We start from the raw sequence: 17,700 nt of genomic DNA, 5'->3' as shown, positions 1-17,700 counted from the left end.
GATGGGGAGTGGCTGTAAATACAGGTGAAGCTTCGCTTGCTCGCCCGCTGCTCACCTCCTGCTGTGCAGCCCAGTTCCTAACTGGTCCGTGGCCCAGGGGTTGGGGCCTCAACTAGATAAAGCTCATGCTAATGTCTTGAAGGGGCCTGCCATGGAACAGCAACATGACACTGCAAAAGGATATAGAGGATAGGCTGGGTTCTGTCCCTTCAAAAGTTATGGTAAGGGATTCTTTATTCCTTCAAGAAAGATTTACCTACTACATGCTCTTGAAAGCTAATACTAGTTGTGACTGTGAGGTCACTAAGTTCTCTAACAGATGGATCTCTTGATAGGCAGGGGCTATCAGCATGGTGGCTACTGTCATCTGGAAAATAAGTAATACAGAAAACAAATTGTTAAAAGAACAGACCACAGGATCTGGTACCAGCCAAGCTTCCTTTTTATCTGGAGCTGTGCAAGATAGTTAGGTCTGATGGTCAGAAGTGTCACGTCCTCTCAAGCTGGTAAAGTTGGTAAAGTGCTAGAGTGACAGATAGTCACATAGTTTGCTGTACATGATCATGCCTTGACACAGTGAGTATTCGTCAATTGGGTCCACTCCTTGTGGCATGGACCCACCAGAAAGAGGTGGACAAAATTTCATGTTCTGGGCTTCCCTGGTGGCGCAGTGGTTAAGAATCCAACTGCCAATGCAGGGGACACGGGTTCGAGCCCTGGTCTGGGAAGATCCCACATGCCGTGGAGCAACTAAGCCCATGCACCACAACTACTGAGCTTGTACTCTAGAGCCCGTGCTCTGCAACAAGAGAAACCAAGATAATGAGAAGCCTGCACATCACAACGAAGAGTAGCCCCTTGCCTCAACTAGATAAAGCTCATGCACAGCAACGAAGACCCAACACAGCCAAAAATAAAAAACAAATAAATTAATTTTTAAAAATTTTCATGTTCTGCTAGAGTTCACCATCACCTGACTAGGAAAACAAGTCCTGTTCCTCATCGAGCGGCAACTAGAATACCCCACACGTAAATCTAGTCTTGTTTGAGGTAGGTAGAGAAATGGAACTAATAGCAGCATTGGCTGTACCTGCCCGGAGTTTTGTATTTGGTTGATTCTAGCAGGGGAATTACACCATCATCTGTAGAGCAGGCAGTAATCTAATCTTTCAGGTGAGGAATATCTGGTATACATATAGAATGGCCTATTTCTCTGCCTCCCCAAACAGGTAGAATATTAAAAATAAGACAAGTCATAGCATGGCAGTGGACAGTTTCAGATGGAGACCAAGAATAATAAGACATAAGAGGAATATTTGAGTGTAGTGCAGATTAGGGATACAGCATGTCAGGCCTGATGGATTAAGAGTAGTGGGAAGCACTAACACCTCATGCTTCCTAAGGATCAGTAATATCAGCACGATGGATCACCAGGAAATATAACACTAAGAGTTGAAAAGGAAAAAAGGGCAAGACATTTTACATAAACATGTCTCTTCTGGGCATGTTTGTGAAAGAAATCCTTTTGAAGTTAGTGGTGGTCAAATAAGATATCATAACAAGGTAGGCAAACTGTATTACTGACAATGCTTCTGAATGGTCACTGTTATTCATGCATGTGACTAACGTCCAACTGTTCTGAACTGATGCATTCTTTAAGAAAAATTTAAAACAGTATGTTGAGTTATGCCCTATTTTACTAATTTAAAAGACTGATTCATACTCAGGAAATTTTGGTTTATGATCTGACACGGCACTATTAATAGGCAATATTGTAACAAAAGCAGTGAAGCAAACCTTTCATAGACAATCGGAGAAATCTCTTTGAAACATCAATGATGGACTGTATCTCAATCAAAATTTCAAGCTTGCTTAAAGGTCATATTACAAATGAAAAAACAGGCCCCAAAGCTTATTTCAGCCACAGTAATTTATTAGGAGAGACCTTAGGGATATTACTAACAGAAGAGACACAACTTTAAGAGCTACTTAGAACTCTCAATGAAGGAATCACTAGTACTGTTGAACTAAAAACTGTGTCAACCTCAACAACCAACCATCATTCAATTAAATCTCAAATCCAAACTGAAAAAGTAAATCTACAATGACCTGCCAATATAGATATTGTCAGGCCTGGGATCATTTTTTAAAATAAATATTTATTAGTTTTTAAATTATCATAAAATAAATGCATTTGGAGAAAATTTAGAAAGTACAAAAAAGTATAAAGAAAAAGAATTTACCCACAATCCTACCACCGAGACCCACTATTAAAAATATTTCCGGGGGCTTCTCTGGTGGCGCAGTGGTTGAGAGCCCGCCTGCCGATGCAGGGGACACGGGTTCGTGCCCCGGTCCGGAAAGATCCCACATACCGCGGAGCGGCTAGGCCCGTGAGCCATGGCCGCTGAGCCTGCGCGTCTGGAGCCTGTGCTCCACAACGGGAGAGGCCACAACAGTAAGAGGCCCGCGTGCCGCAAAAAAAAAAAAAAAATATTTCCTAGGTTTTGTTCCTATGCTTATGAGTATATAATTTATTTTTTAGATAATTGGGATCCTACTACTTAATCAGTTTAGGTTACTCATTTTTAAAAACTTATTCACATAATTGTTTTCTCTATCTTAAAAAATTACTTTAAAATATATTATTCCGTTATATGGAAATGCCACAATTACCCATTCCTCCATTAATTTTGCAATTTTTCTCCATTATAATTAAAACCTATACATAAATGTCCCTTTGCATCTCAAGTTATTTTCCCTGAATAGTTCCTAGAAGTGAAATTACTGAGTTAGAAAGGTTGTACTAATTTACACACCCTGGCAGAATATGTGAGTACTCATCTCATCAAGTCCTTGCCAGATGTTGATTCACTTTTTTTTGTTTGTTTTTGTGGTACGCGGGCCTCTCCCTGTGTGGCCTCTCCCGTTGCGGAGCACAGGCTCCGGACACGCAGGCTCAGTGGCCATGGCTCACGGGCCTAGCCACTCCACGGCATGTGGGATCTTCCTGGACCGGGGCACGAACCCGTGTCCCCTGCATCGGCAGGCAGACTCTCAACCACTGAGCCACCAGGGAAGCCCCTGATTCACTTTTGATTCATTTCTCAATTGCAGCCAGTGATACTGTCACTGATAATACAGTGGGTGGGCAAAGCAGACGTATAAAAATTGAATATAGCAGGAAGTTGTAGAACTTAGTAGTCATAAGACTATTTGGTGTGGCAACACAGTGTGCTGCTGCATTCCTTGACAAGTCATAGGTATAAATATCCTTACTGAAGATTGAAGTTTGAATACCTTGATTTCTAAATACTGTCCCCCACTAAAAGGAGCCAGGGTTCATTGGAGAAATGCCTTATTCTAGAACTGAGGCAGAGAAAGGACAAGATGAACCTGGAACATCTTATACCAGGAAAGGAAGAAAATGGTCCAAAAAATGACGGGGTCACATCAAAGAACACAGGATCTGATTTTAAAGGGACTCCCATAGGCCAAATTTGGGACAATTTGAGCATCAAAGAGAATGACAGAACTGGATTATAAAACATTGAGTTAAAAAAAGAATTCATGAGTCCACAGTGATAGTCATAAAAAAGGAGGAGAGGGGCTTCCCTGGTGGCGCGGTGGTTGAGAGTCCGCCTGCCGATGCAGGGGACACGGATTCGTGCCCCGGTCCGGGAAGATCCCACATGCCGCGGAGCGGCTGGGCCCGTGAGCCATGGCCGCTGAGCCTGTGCGTCCGGAGCCTGTGCTCCGCAATGGGAGAGGCCACAGCAGTGAGAAGCCCGCCTACTGCAAAAAAAAAAAAAAAAAAGGAGGAGAGGAGAGGAGAGGAGAGGAGGGAAAGCTCTTTACAGAAGATTGACAGCTGTAAAGCAACTATACTCCAATAAAAATTAATTTAAAAATGGTTGAGGGTTTTGAACCCAGAAACAAAAAAAAAGACTGATCGCTACTCGATGTAAAGGCATGATAGAAAACCATCATTTTGTGACCAGCAATGTACTGAATAATAATAAATTTAGGCCATAATCATAATAGATTCTAAAATTAATGGATGAAAGGCTATGAGAAAATAGGTTATACACACACAGTCTCAAAGTATTACCCACCTAACCCCAACAGTTTACTTATTAATTACAAAGGGGAAAAAATACCTTAACACTGGAGAGATCTGGATAACATCATCTGAACTAATAATTAACATAAGCATCACAAATAAAGGGACAAACTGATATCAGCTCTGCAGTAACCAGAACTAATTATGAAGAAACAATCAGACAAATCCAAATTTTAGGAAATTTTAAAAGGCAATTTAACTGGATCCTTGTCAGCTGTCCAGCAGAATGTTTATGTTGATGTGGGAATAAACAACCTTTTGGGAGAGCAGTTGTTGGTGAAGAGAGGTTACACAGTCCCTTCTCCTGTTTCTCCTCTCTGATTCCAAATGAGGAGAAGTTCCAAGACTCACAAAGACTGGGGCTGCTTGCAAGAATGGGAGCCAGACAGGTTGGAGGTCTACTTGGGTGGAAGAATTGCTAATCTGAACCCTGTACCTACCTAAGTAGACAAAAAGAGGACTGAATAGACGAAGCAGAGCTGGGATATAGAGAACAGAATGAAATTGCCTTTGTTTCTCAGAGCACGAATAAGTGAGCTCCTCAGGAGTCAAATACATTTTGTGGAATGTGGTTGGGCCTAAGCTGTCTTGATATTCCCCCCATTCAAAAAGCCTCTATGGGCTTTCCTGGTGGTGCAGTGGTTAAGAATCCGCCTGCCAATGCAGGGGACACGGGTTCAAGCCCTGGTCCGGGAAGACCCCACGTGCCGCGGAGCAACTAAGCCCATGCGCCACAATTACTGAGCCTGTGCTCTAGAGCCTGCGAGCCACAACTACTGAGCCAGCATGCTGCAACTACTGAAGCCCACGCGCCTAGAGCCTGTCCTCTGAAAAAAACAAACAAAAAAAAGCCTCTATGTGATAGGATACCAGCAGCAGCAAAACTAAGTACATCTATTGGTGGAAGAAGTCAATAGTGGATGAAAGAGGCTGAACCAGAGCAATCTCTCACATCCAGGAACTGGACCCTGAAGAGTACTCTGAGGTAACTTCTGGAGAGTCACAAATGTACCTCAATGAGAGAACAAGCATTCACCTACCCAAGAGAGGACAGGAAGAATCAAGCAGTATCAACCAGACAGGCAGCAACAACCAAAAAGAGAGGCTCAAGACCTCTCCTAGGAGGACTGATATTACTGTTCTTAGAAAACAGAAACATCTTCAGAATCTCAATGTATGTCTTACCTATCCATGAAGACTGCTCCAAATACTGACTTGATGTGAGAATAAGACATTGCAGTGAAGTGACTGCTCATGGCATAGGTATGTCTTTGTGTAATATCATTCACTGAAATATCCCAGATGGCCTCTAGTCCTTGGTCTTTAGTACACAGAAAACACCTGAGACCTCTCTTAATCCTGCCCAAGTGGCTTCATTAGAACCAGAGTCTCACTTGCTACTTCTAGAGAGCCCAGGACTCATTCTGCAGCATGTGCGACTTGTTAGAGCATGGGACTCTCAATAGGGACCCATTGGCCTAGAGATAGCATCCAGCCATTCCCTCTTTGGAGTCCTACTGTTCACTAGTAGCACCCAGAAAGTAGACACAAGGTCCCAATGTGTCTACTCTGGTCAACCTTCTCTCCTCTCACTCAAGTCAAGGAAGGCTTCTCTTACTCAGGAATAGGGAGATTATGGTGAATCTCTGCTTCCTCCCATAATAGTTATTCAAAACATTTTGAACATTCCCCTCAAGTCCTAGGCTTTCAGTTACTAAAGCCCCGAAGACCATTTCTTCAGCTCTTGCCTTCCATATCTTTCCCTGAAGTAATGGGAACAAGAACTAGCAATAACACAGGGGATAAAAAAACCATGTGGACATAATGTAATATCACCCTATGACATATCTACATATATTACAGTTACCAAAGGAGACTAAAATATCCTAAGATAAAAGTGAATGCGACGTGTTTTTACTGAATGTTAAATTCACCATCAGAAAGGTTTGGCCCCAAAGAAAACATTGGGAAGAAGCATATAGTTCACCCCAATACTTTTAAAGAATCTCATCATTTTTAAGATGTAATTGGGACCAAAGAAACTTTCATATCAAAGATAAGAGTAAGAGTTTCTTTAGAGCAGTAGCCCAGTGATTTCTGAAAATATTTTGAAGACATGTCACAAGTGAATGCAGAGAACTGACCCTAGCGGAGAAGATAGTGGAGGGACCACCCACATGAAGAAATCTCAGGACTAGGAAGTTATAGGGTCCCATGATATTACAGCTAAAAGAGTCCTAGAGATCATTTAGACCAACTCTCCCATTTTACACATCAGGAAATTGAAATAGACAATGGAAAGACTTCCAAAGTCTCTCAGAGAGACAGCAGCAAACCCACATCTAGAACAAGGATTCAACTATTCCATTACTTTTGTTAATAAACTTTAACTATTAAAAGTAGTACATTGTTAAATATTTAGAAAATATAAGAAATGCAAAAAAGGGGTTTAAAAAGTCATAATCCCACATATCAGAGACAAATTTGGTTAGCATTTTAGTGCTTCTCTTTCTAGGTATTCTCCTAGATTGTATAGATAATTGTATAGATAATTTACAATAAGTATATTAGTCTGCTCAGACTGCCATAACAAAATACCATAGACTAGGTGGTTTAAACAACAGAAATTAATGCTGTCTCTGGAGGCCAAAAAGTCAAAGATCAAGGTTCTAGCAGAGTTCAGTGAGAACGCTCTTCCTAGCTTGCAAATGGCTACCTTCTCGCTGTATCCTCACATGGCAGAGAAAGCATTGTTGTCTCTTCCTCTTTTTAAGAGGGCACCAGCCTTATCAGATTAGGGCTCAACCCTTATGACTTCATTTAACCTAAAACTCCTCTTCACAGGCTCTATCTCCAAATACAATCACACTGGGAGTTAGGGTTTCAACATATGAATTTTAGGGGGACACAATTCAGCCCTAGCATTCTGCCTCTGGCCCCCCAAAATTCATATCCTTATAACATGCAAAATACATTCATTCTATTCCATCAGCCCCGGAAGCCTTAACTCATTCCAGCATCAACTCTAAAGTACAAAAACTCATTTATATATCAACTAAATTATATATGAGTAAGAATCCAGTTATGATTCATCCTGAGGCAAAATTCCTCTCCAGCTGTGAACCTGTGAAACCAAACGTGTGCTTCCAAAATACAATGGTGGGACAGAAAGATAATCCTACTCCACAAGGGAGAAATAGGAAAGAAGAAGTGACAGGTCCCAAGCAAGTCCAAAACCTAGCAAGGCAAATTCCATTAGATCTTAAGGCTAGAGAATAATTCTCTTCTGTTCAATGACACACCTTCCACTGGGGTGGCACTGTCACTCACTCAGCTCTTCAGAGTGGCCCTGGCCCCATAGCTCTCTGTGGTGGCCACCCTCTGAAACAAAAGGAAACATCTCTGTCCCTTGGGCCTGTGCTAAGACTGGCAGCCCTGATATTCTCCAAATCACCTTCTGGGTCACTCCTGCCTTTCCTCAAGAATAGCACACGTGGGCTTCCCTGGTGGCGCAGTGGTTAAGAATCCACCTGCCAATGCAGGCGACAGGGGTTCGAGCCCTGGTCCGGGAAGATCCCATGTGCCGCGGAGCAACTAAGCCCGTGTGCCACAACTACTGAGCCTGCGCACTAGAGCCCGCGGGTCACAACTACTGAGCCCGTGTGCCACAACTACTGAGGCTGCGTGCCTAGAGTCCATGCTCTGCAACAAGAGAAGCCACTGCCATGAGAAGCCCACGCACCGCAACAAAGAGTAGCCCCCGCTCCCTATAACTAGAGAAAGCCCACACTCAGCAATGAAGACCCAACGCAACCAAAAATAAAATAAAACAAAAAATAAATAAATTAAACAAAAAAACAGCAAACCATTAAAAAAAAAAAAGAATAGCACACGTTTACAGTCAAATAACTCTATGATCTAGTCTTGTAGAATCCAAGACATCCAACAGCCTTCCTTCATTCCATTCCTCTTTCTCTGTCCCCTTTAGTTGAAACTGGCAATGTCTCTGCTGGTATAATTCCATCTCTATTCCTGGCTTCTGCTGATGGCTGGTTTAGTCCATGAGTCACACCCATGATCTCTTTAGTGTTTTCTTCAGAACAAGATTTCTCATTTTTCACAATATATAGGCTAAGGATAGGCTAAGAATTTCCAAATCTCCAAGTTCTGGTTCCTTTTTACTTAACAATTCCTTCTTCAATTCAACCCTCTACTCTTGCATTTTATTATAAGCAGTAAGGAAGACCCAAGCCACACCTTCATTGCTTAGCTTAGAAATCTCCTCTGCTAAACACCCAATTTAATCACTTATAAACTCTACCTTTCACAAAACACTCGAACAATTCAGCCAAGTTCATTGCCACTTTATAACAAGGATCACCTTTCCTCCAGTTTCCAATAAACCGTTCCTCATTTCCATCTGACATTTCTCCAGAACAGCCTTAATATCCATATTTCTGCCAAGAGTCCCTTCATAGCAACCTTGGCTCTTTCTAGCATGCACCTCAGAATCCTTCCAGCCTTTTTGCCCATTATCCAAACTTCCAAAGCCACTGTCACATTTTTAGGTATTTGTTACAGCAGCACCCCACCTCTCAGCACCAAAATCTGTACTAGTCTGCTCAGCTGCCATAACAAAATACCATAGACTAGGTGGTTTAAACAACAGAAATTTGTATCCCACAAGTTTAAAGGCTAGGAAGTCCAAGATCACGGTGCCGGCTGATTTGCTTCCTGATGAAAATTCTCTTTCTGGCTTGCAGATGGCCACCTTCTTGCTATGTCCTCACACGGAAAGCTCTGTTGTCTCTTGCTTTTCTTAAAAGGGTTATCAGTCCTATCAGATTAGAGCCTCATTCTTATGATCTCATTTAATCTTTATCATCTCCTCACAGGCCCTATCTCCAAATACTGGGGGCTAGAGCTTCAACATAGGAATTTTAGGGGTATGCAAAAACTCTTAAGTTACATATGTACATATGTATATACATATACACATACACATATACAGAGGGTAAGAGTTTTGTATACTTTTTAACTTAGTTTCATGAAAATTTCCCCAATACATTATTCAAAGCATATTCAAATTTTATGACTATTATCATTTACTGTTGTTTAACTATTAAGTCATTTTCAAATTTTGCTATTTAAATAATTTTGCAGTGAACATCTTTCTATACAAATCCTTATCTGTTTCCTGATTATTTAGGACAAATTTCCAGAAATTCAACTGTTGAATCAAATGTCATGAATTTTTAAAGGCTCTTGGTATGTATTGCCAAATGGCTTCCCAGAAACCCGTACTAGTGTACACTGCCATCTGCAGTAGACATTATAATTAGAATAAAATATTTTTCTGATTGAATAAAAAAACAGTGTCATAAATGATTAAAAAGGCAAGTTTTTTTTTTAATTAAAGGAGTTAAAGATTCAGGACAACCAAATAAAAATGTGTGATTCTTGATTAGATCATACGCTGGTGGGGAAGGATGGCTATAAAAATACTTGGGGGACAATTGTGGAATTCTGAATATGAACTGTATATTAGATATTATTGTAGCAATGTTAAATTTCCTGATTCTGATAATGGTATTTTAGTTATATAGACTGTTCTATCTCTTAGGAGACACATGCTGATGTGTCATAAAGTCTGAAGCTTATATTCACATGATTCAGAAAATACTCATTTGTATTTTTACGTATGTATATAGAGGGACAGAAATGGGAAACAGTGGTAGGGAGGAAGAGAAGCAAAAGTGGCAAGATGTTAACTACTGAATCTAGTAAAGGGTAAATGCCACTTCCCTTTTTAAACTTACAGTTTAAAATTTTTCAAAAAAAAATAGAGAGCGTCTCCCCACAACTATGGTGCCTGCTGGCAGCTGGTGGGGGACTCTGACCCCCAAGGAGACGGGAGGAACCCCAGAGTGAGCCGGTAGGATGCAGGGGGACCAAGGGGAGAGGAGAAGTGGAGGCCAGACAAGATCAGTGCCCTTGAGGCCAGGGAGATCAGGAGAGGCAGGTGGGAGGGAGTCTGGCCCACTCAGGCCACGGAGACTTCTGAGCTCCCAAGCTGCTTCCCCACAAGCCCCGTCCAGGCCACGTGGGTCCTGGAGGCACAGGAAGGCGGCCGAGGGGAGAATAGGAGAGGTAGGCGGGAGGATCGGAAGAGGAAAGGAGGGCGACTGCCCCGCCCAATCAGGCCCAGGGAGCCTACTGAGCTCCCAGGGCATCCCCTGCCCTCCAAGCCCCCTCCAGGCTGTGTGGGGCTTTCTGGGCATAGGAGGGAGGCCGGGAAGATCAGGAGACGCAGGCAGGAGGGGACCTCCCAGACCCCAGACTGGAAGGGCGAGAGTGAAGGGCGTTTGCCCCACCACTCGAGCCCAGGAAGCCTGCTGGGCTCCCAGGTGAGGTCCCCTGCCCTCTGAGAGCAGGGGTGGGGGGCACACCTGGGCCCCTACTGTTCCTTGAGCCTAAACCTCACCCCACACAGCCCCCAGGGCCTTTTCCAACCCTGTGAGTCCTGAGCATTGGCCCCACCCCCCACCCAAACCTCACCCTTGCTTAGGCCCCACCCTCCACAGCCAAGGCCTTCCCCCACAACCCTTTTTTTTTTTCTTTTCCCTCCTCCTCTTTTTTACTATTGTGGTACTGATGTACCTTCCAGTTATTGATTCATCTATATTTTTATTTTTACATTCTTTCTAACATATCTGTTAGTTTCCTAGTCTAATTTTATTTTTTACTTTGTTATTGTTCTCTTTTTTTTTTTTTTGCCAGCTCAGGGTCAGGCAGAAGTTCCTGCAGTGGGAGCTCCAAGTCCGAACCACTGTACTAACAGAGAACCTCAGACCCCAGGAAATATTCATCAGAGTGAGGTCTCACAGAGTTCCTCATCGCAGCACCAAGACCCAGCTCTACCCAACAGCCTACAAACTCCAGTGTTGGAAGCCTCAGGCCAAACAACCAGTAAAACAGGAACACAATCCAGCTCATTAAAAAAAAAATTAAAAAAAAAAAAAAATGAGACAGCAAAAAAATGTCACAGATGAAGGAGCAAGGTAAAAACCTACAAGACCAAATAAATGAAGAGGAAATAGGCAATCTACCTGAAAAAGAATTCAGAGTAATGATAGTAAAGATGATTCAGAATCTTGGAAAAAGAATGGAAGCACAGACTGAGAAAATACAAGAAATGTTTAACAAAGATCTAGAAGAACTAAAAAACAAACAAACAGAGATGAACAACACAATAGCTGAAATGAAAAATACCCTTGAAGGAATCAATAACAGAATAACGGAGGCAGAAGAACAAATAAGTAAGCTGGAAGACAAAATGGTGGAAATAACTGCTAAGGAGCAGAATAAAGAAAAAAGAATGAAAAGAACTGAAGACAATCTCAGAGACCTCTGGGACAACACTAAATGCACCAACATTCGAATTATAGGGGTCCCAGAAGAAGAAGAGAAAAAGAAAGGGTCTGAGAAAATATTTGAAGAGATTATAGTGGAAAACTTCCCTAACATGGGAAAGGAAATAGTCACCCAAGTCCAGGAAGCACAGAGAGTCCCATACAGGATAAACCCTAGGAAAAAACACACCAAGACACATATTAATCAAACTAACAAAAATTAAATTCAAAGAAAAAATATTAAAAGCAGCAAGGGAAAAACAAAAAATAACATATAAAGGAATCCCCATAAGGTTATCAGCTGATTTTTCAGTGGAAACTCTGCAGGCCAGAAGGGAGTGGCAGGATATATTTAAAGTGATGAAAGGGAAAAACCTATAACCAAGATTACTCTACCCAGCAAGGATCTCATTCAGATTCGATGGAGAAGTCAAAAGCTTTTCACACAAACAAAAGCTAAGAGAATTCAGCACCACCAAACCAGCTTTACAACAAATGCTAAAGAAACTTCTCTAAGCAGGAAACACAAGAGAAGAAAAAGACCTACAAAAACAAACCCAAAACAATTAAGAAAATGGTAATAGGAACATACATATCAATAATAACCTTGAATGTAAATGGATTAAATGCCCCAACCAAAAGACACAACTGGCTGAATGGATACAAAAACAAGACCCATATATATGCTGTCTACAAGAGACCCACTTCAGATCTAGGGAAACATACAGACTGAAAGTGACGGGATGGAAAAAGACACTCCATGCAAATGGAAATCAAAAAATGCTGGCATAGCAATTCTCATATCAGATAAAATAGACTTTAAAATAAAGACTGTTACAAGAGATAAGGAGGGACACTACATAATGATTAAAGGATCAATCCAAGAAGAAGATATAACAATTATAAATGTTTATGCACCCAACATAGGAGCACATCAATACATAAGGCAAATGCTAACAACCATGAAAAGAGAAATCGACAGTAAAACAATAACAGTAGGGGACTTTAACACCCCACTTACACCAATGGACAGATCATCCTAACAGAAAATAAATAAGGAAAAACAGGCTTTAAATGACACAGTAGACCAGACAGATCTAACTGATATTTATAGAACATTCCACCCAAAAGTGTCAGAATACACTTTCTTCTCAAATGCATATGGAACATTCTCCAGGATAGATCACATCTTGGGTCACAAATCAAGCCTCAGAAAATTTAAGAAAATTGAAATCGTATCAAGCATCTGACCACAACGCTATGAGACTGGAAATCAATTACAGGAAAAAAAACTGCAAAAAAACACAAATACATGGAGGCTAAACAGTGCACTACTAAATAACCAAGAGATCACTGAAGAAATCAAAGAAGAAATTAAAAAAATACATAGAAACAAATGACAACGAAAACACAATGACTCAAAACCTATGAGACCAAGCAAAAGCAGTTCTAAGAGGGAAGTTTATAGCAATTCAATCTCACCTCAAGAAACAAAAAAATCTCAAGTAAACAATCTAAACCTGCACTTAAAACAACTAGAGAGGGCTTCCCTGGTGGTGCAGTGGTTGAGAGTCCGCCAGCCGATGCAGGGGACACGGGTTCGTGCCCCAGTCCAGGAAGATCCCACATGCCATGGAGTGGCTGGGCGCATGAGCCATGGCCACTGAGCCTGCGCGTCCGGAGCCTGTGCTCTCCAATGGGAGAGGCCACAGCGGTGAGAGGCCCACGTACCAAAAAAAAAAAAAAAAACTAGAGAAAGATGAACAAAGAAAACCCAAAGTCAGTAGAAGGAAAGAAGTCATCAAGATCAGAGCAGAAATAAATGAAATAGAAACAAAGAAAACAATAGCAAAGATCAATAAAACTAAAAGCTGGTTCTTTGAGAAGATAAACAAAATTGATAAACACTGAGCCAGACTCACCTAGAAAAAAAAGGAGAGGACGCAAATCAGTAAAATTAGAAATGAAAGAGGAGAAATCACAACTGACACTGTAGAAATACAACGGATTATAAAAGCCTACTATGAACAACTGTATGCCAATAAAATGGACAACCATGAAGAAATGGACAAATTCTTAGAAAGGTACAATTTTACAAGACTGAACCAGGAAGAATTAGAAAATATAAACAGACCTATCACAGATAATGAAATTGAAACTGTAATTAAAACTCTTCCAACAAACAAAAGTCCAGGACCAGATGGCTTCACAGCTGAATTCTATCAAACATTTAGAGAAGAGCTAACATCAATACTTCTCAAACTCTTCCAAAACACTGCAGAGGGAGAAACACTCCCAAATTCATTCTACAAAGCCACAATCATCCTGATACCAAAACCAGAAAAAAGGTATCACAAAAAAAGAAAATTATAGACCAATATCACTGATGAACATAGATGCAAAAATCCTGAACAAAATACTAGCAAACAGAATCCAAGAGCACATTAAAAGGATCATACACCATGATCAAGTGGGATTTAACCCAGGGATGCAAGGATTCTTCAATATACGCAAATCAATTAATGTGCTACACCACATTAACAAATTAAGGAATAAAAACCATATGATCATCTCAACAGATGCAGAAAAATCTTTTGACAAAATTCAATACCTATTTCTATTTCTCCAGAAAATGGGCATAGCGGGAACCTACCTCAACATAATAAAGGCCAAATATGACAAACCCACAGCAAGCATCATATTCAATGGTGAAAAGCTGAAAGCATTTCCACTAGGATCAGGAACAAGACAAGGATTTCCACTCTCACCACTCTTATTCAACATAGTTTTGGAAGTCCTGGCCACAGCAATCAGAGAAGAAAAGGAAATAAAAGGAATACAAATTGGAAAAGAAGAAGTAAAACTGTCACTATTTGTCGATGACATGATACTATACATAGAAAATCCTAAAGATGCCACCAGAAAACTACTAGAACTAATCAGTGGATTTGGTAAGGTTGCAGGATACAAAATTAATGCACAGAAATCTCTGGCATTCCTATACACCAACAACGAAAAATCAGAAAGAGAAATTAAGGAAACACTCCCATTTACCACTGCAACAAAAAGAATAAAATACCTAGGAATAAACCTGCCTAAGGAGGCAAAAGACTTGTACTCAGAAAACTATAAAACACTGATGAAAGAGATCAAAGATGACATAAACAGATCGAGAAATATACCATGTCTTTGATTGGAAGAATCAATATTGTGAAAATGACTATACTACCCAAAGCAATCTACAGATTCAATGCAATCCTTATCAAACTACCAACAGCCAGAATTAGAACAAAAAATCTTACAGTTCGTATGGAAACATAAAAGACCCCAAACAGCCAAAGCAATCTTGAGAAAGAAAAACAGAGTTGGAGGAATCAGGCTCCCTGACTTCAAACTATACCACAAAGCTACAGTAATCAAGACAGTATGGTACTGGCACAAAAACAGAAATACAGATCAATGGAACAGGATAGAAAGCCCAGAGATAAAACCACACACATAATGGGCACCTAATTTACAACAAAGGAGGCAAGAACATACAATGGAGGAAAGACAGCCTCTTCAATAACTGGTGCTGGGAAAACTGGACAGCTACATGTAAAAGAATGAAATTAGAACACTCCCTAATACCATACACAAAAATAAACTCCAAATGGATTGAAGACTTAAATGTAAGACCAGACAGTATAAAACTTTTAGAGGAAAACATAGGAAAAACACTCTTTGACATAAACCACAGCAAGATCTTTTTTGAAAAATGGTTCTGATGAACCTAGGGGCAGGACAGGAATAAACACACAGCCGTAGAGAACGGACTTGAGGACACGGTGGGGAAGGAGAAGCTGGGACGAAGTGAGAGAGTAGCATTGACATATATACACTACCAAATGTAAAATAGATAACTAGTGGGAAGCAGCTGCATTGGACAGGGAGATCAGCCCAGTGCTTTGTGACCACCTAGAGAGGTGGGATAGGGAGGGTGGGAGGGAGGCTCAAGAGGGAGGGTATATGGGGACATGTGTATGCATATGGCTGATTCACTTTGTTGTGCAACAGAAGCTAACATGGTATTGTGAAGCAATTGTAGTCCAATAAAGATCTATTTTAAAAATGGTAAAAAAAAAAAAAACATATATATATATTAGAGAGTAGTCAAAAGACAGGAATAGTCTATGCACATAAAAACAAATTAGCTGGTAAACATAATAAAAATGTAAGAGAATTAATAAAGGTGCTGATTATTATAGTCTCTTATTTCCTCCTGCCCTCTAGGCATTTACTCTTTAATCACTTGAACTGCATGTGCATGTCATCAAATGGACCCATGAAGGAATGGCAAGAGAAATCTCAATCGTTCTATTTCACTTCTCATTAGCAGTCCTGGAAAAAGATTTAAAAGATTAAAAACTCAAAATTAGCTCATTACAATGAGTTCTGGAAATGACCTATAGACTTTAATTCACAACTTGGTCTTCAATTCAGATTCTTGTGGTCTCCCATGACCCTAAATATTTGATAAATCCTAGTTCCTAAATGACAAAAACAAAAGTAATAAGTCATATGAAAAATAGGTTTTCCTTAAATAAAGAAAAAGTGTTGACCTCTGCCAGTGGTCTTACTTTTATCAGGAAAGTAAGTAGCCAATAGAATGGAAGGCAACCAATGGATTTATAAACCATGAATGGAGGTTTTCCTTTTCAGAAACAATATGAAGGAAGTAGTATAACATAGTGGTTCAATGCATAGGCTATAGAGTCAGATTGTCTATATCTGAATATTTACTTCACCACTTACTACCTATGTGATCTGTGGCAAATAACTCCATCTCAGTTTCCTCATCTTAAAAATGAGGAAAACAGTAAAATCTATGTCTTAGGGTTGTTGTGAAGATTAAATAAGTTAGTATATTTTAGCTCTTACAGCAGCATCTGGCATACCATAAAACCTCAAAATACGTTAGCTGCTGTGGTTCTTATTATTACTAGTATTACTACAATAACTACTACCACTATCACCACCACTATCAACCTGCAGTTTCTAAAAGTTTGGCATTGATTCAGAAACACTGTAGCAAAACAAAAGAAACACAACATATGCACACCCACCCCCACAGGTTGAAAAAGTGAAAGAGAACTGATTTCAAGTCAGTCCTTCAGTATCTCTTCAAGCTGTTCTGAGAGAAGCTGAGAAGATACCAATATACCAACAATGCACGGCTCATTTCAAGAAGTAAAATGTGTGGTCTGGATAAGTTAATCTCAGAAGAAATGACAAGTTCCCTCACTCAGTTAATCGTTTATCAGACTTTACTGAGGCTTACTATACTATGTATCAGGTATTGAGCCAGATACTAGGAATACAAATGGAAGATTCTATATCTTTAAAACTTTTGCTTTCTTGTCAAAGAAATATACATAGATTATAATATATGATAGGTTATATGATGGATTTATGTACAGGGTACTATGGAAGCAGAGAAAGATCTAAGCTAGACTGTGGAGAAGGAGGAAACAGCATGAAGATTTCCCAGAGGGGGTAACTTTTAAACTGAGCCTTAAAGGATAATAACAGATAAATGGGGACAGAATGGGAGAAAACATTCCTCCAGGGGTAAAAGCAGGCAAATGGAGAAAAAAGAGTACCATTGCCCTACCTATAGCCACACAAAACCAAAAGATCTCTTCTTAAAGCTAAAGGACAGATAGCCATTGGCAGTATGGGCCTGAATAAGGTATATTTCTGGAATATCTCCTGTTTATACATACCACATCTCCAACCTCCCCAACTCAAAATAAGCCACATTTGGAGAACTGACAGAAAGTTGTGATTAAGAAGATTCAAAGACAAGTTTCTCACTTACAACACTGGGCGGCAGCAGTAGGCAATGGTTTCCTCTGGCTTTCTTCTTGACTAGAATACTAGAGGCAGAAAGGATAAAAAAAAAAAAAAAAAAAAAAAAAAAAAAACATAGTAAGAGGCCCAAGTAAAGAAGAAGGAGAAAAACAAAACAAAACAACAAAAAAAAAACTATAGCTACCTATAAAAAGGTTTAGCATTTGACTAGAGTCAAATTTCTTATCAAACAGAAACCGATCATCCTGCTGCTGATTTCCCTGTGTGATCCTGACATACAGGCCAGACTAACAGATATGGCATTGGCCCAAT

At 40.3% G+C, this 17,700-nt stretch overlaps 1 protein-coding gene across 1 annotated transcript in view; it reads right to left on the bottom strand.

Annotated features, from left to right (window-relative positions):
• Positions 1-17,700, bottom strand: part of LOC136125081 (uncharacterized) — a 110,339-nt gene that overhangs the window by 40,069 nt on the left and 52,570 nt on the right. The window contains exon 7 of the mRNA XM_065879909.1: positions 17,396-17,453. Within this exon, the coding sequence (XP_065735981.1) occupies positions 17,396-17,453 (58 nt within the window). The remainder of the gene's footprint in view (positions 1-17,395; positions 17,454-17,700) is intronic.

This window comes from Phocoena phocoena, chromosome 6 (assembly GCF_963924675.1).
Source record: "Phocoena phocoena chromosome 6, mPhoPho1.1, whole genome shotgun sequence".
Taxonomy (NCBI): domain Eukaryota; kingdom Metazoa; phylum Chordata; class Mammalia; order Artiodactyla; family Phocoenidae; genus Phocoena; species Phocoena phocoena.
The sequence above is the reverse complement of the archived record's forward strand: the minus strand, read 5'-3'. Positions and strand labels throughout refer to the sequence as shown.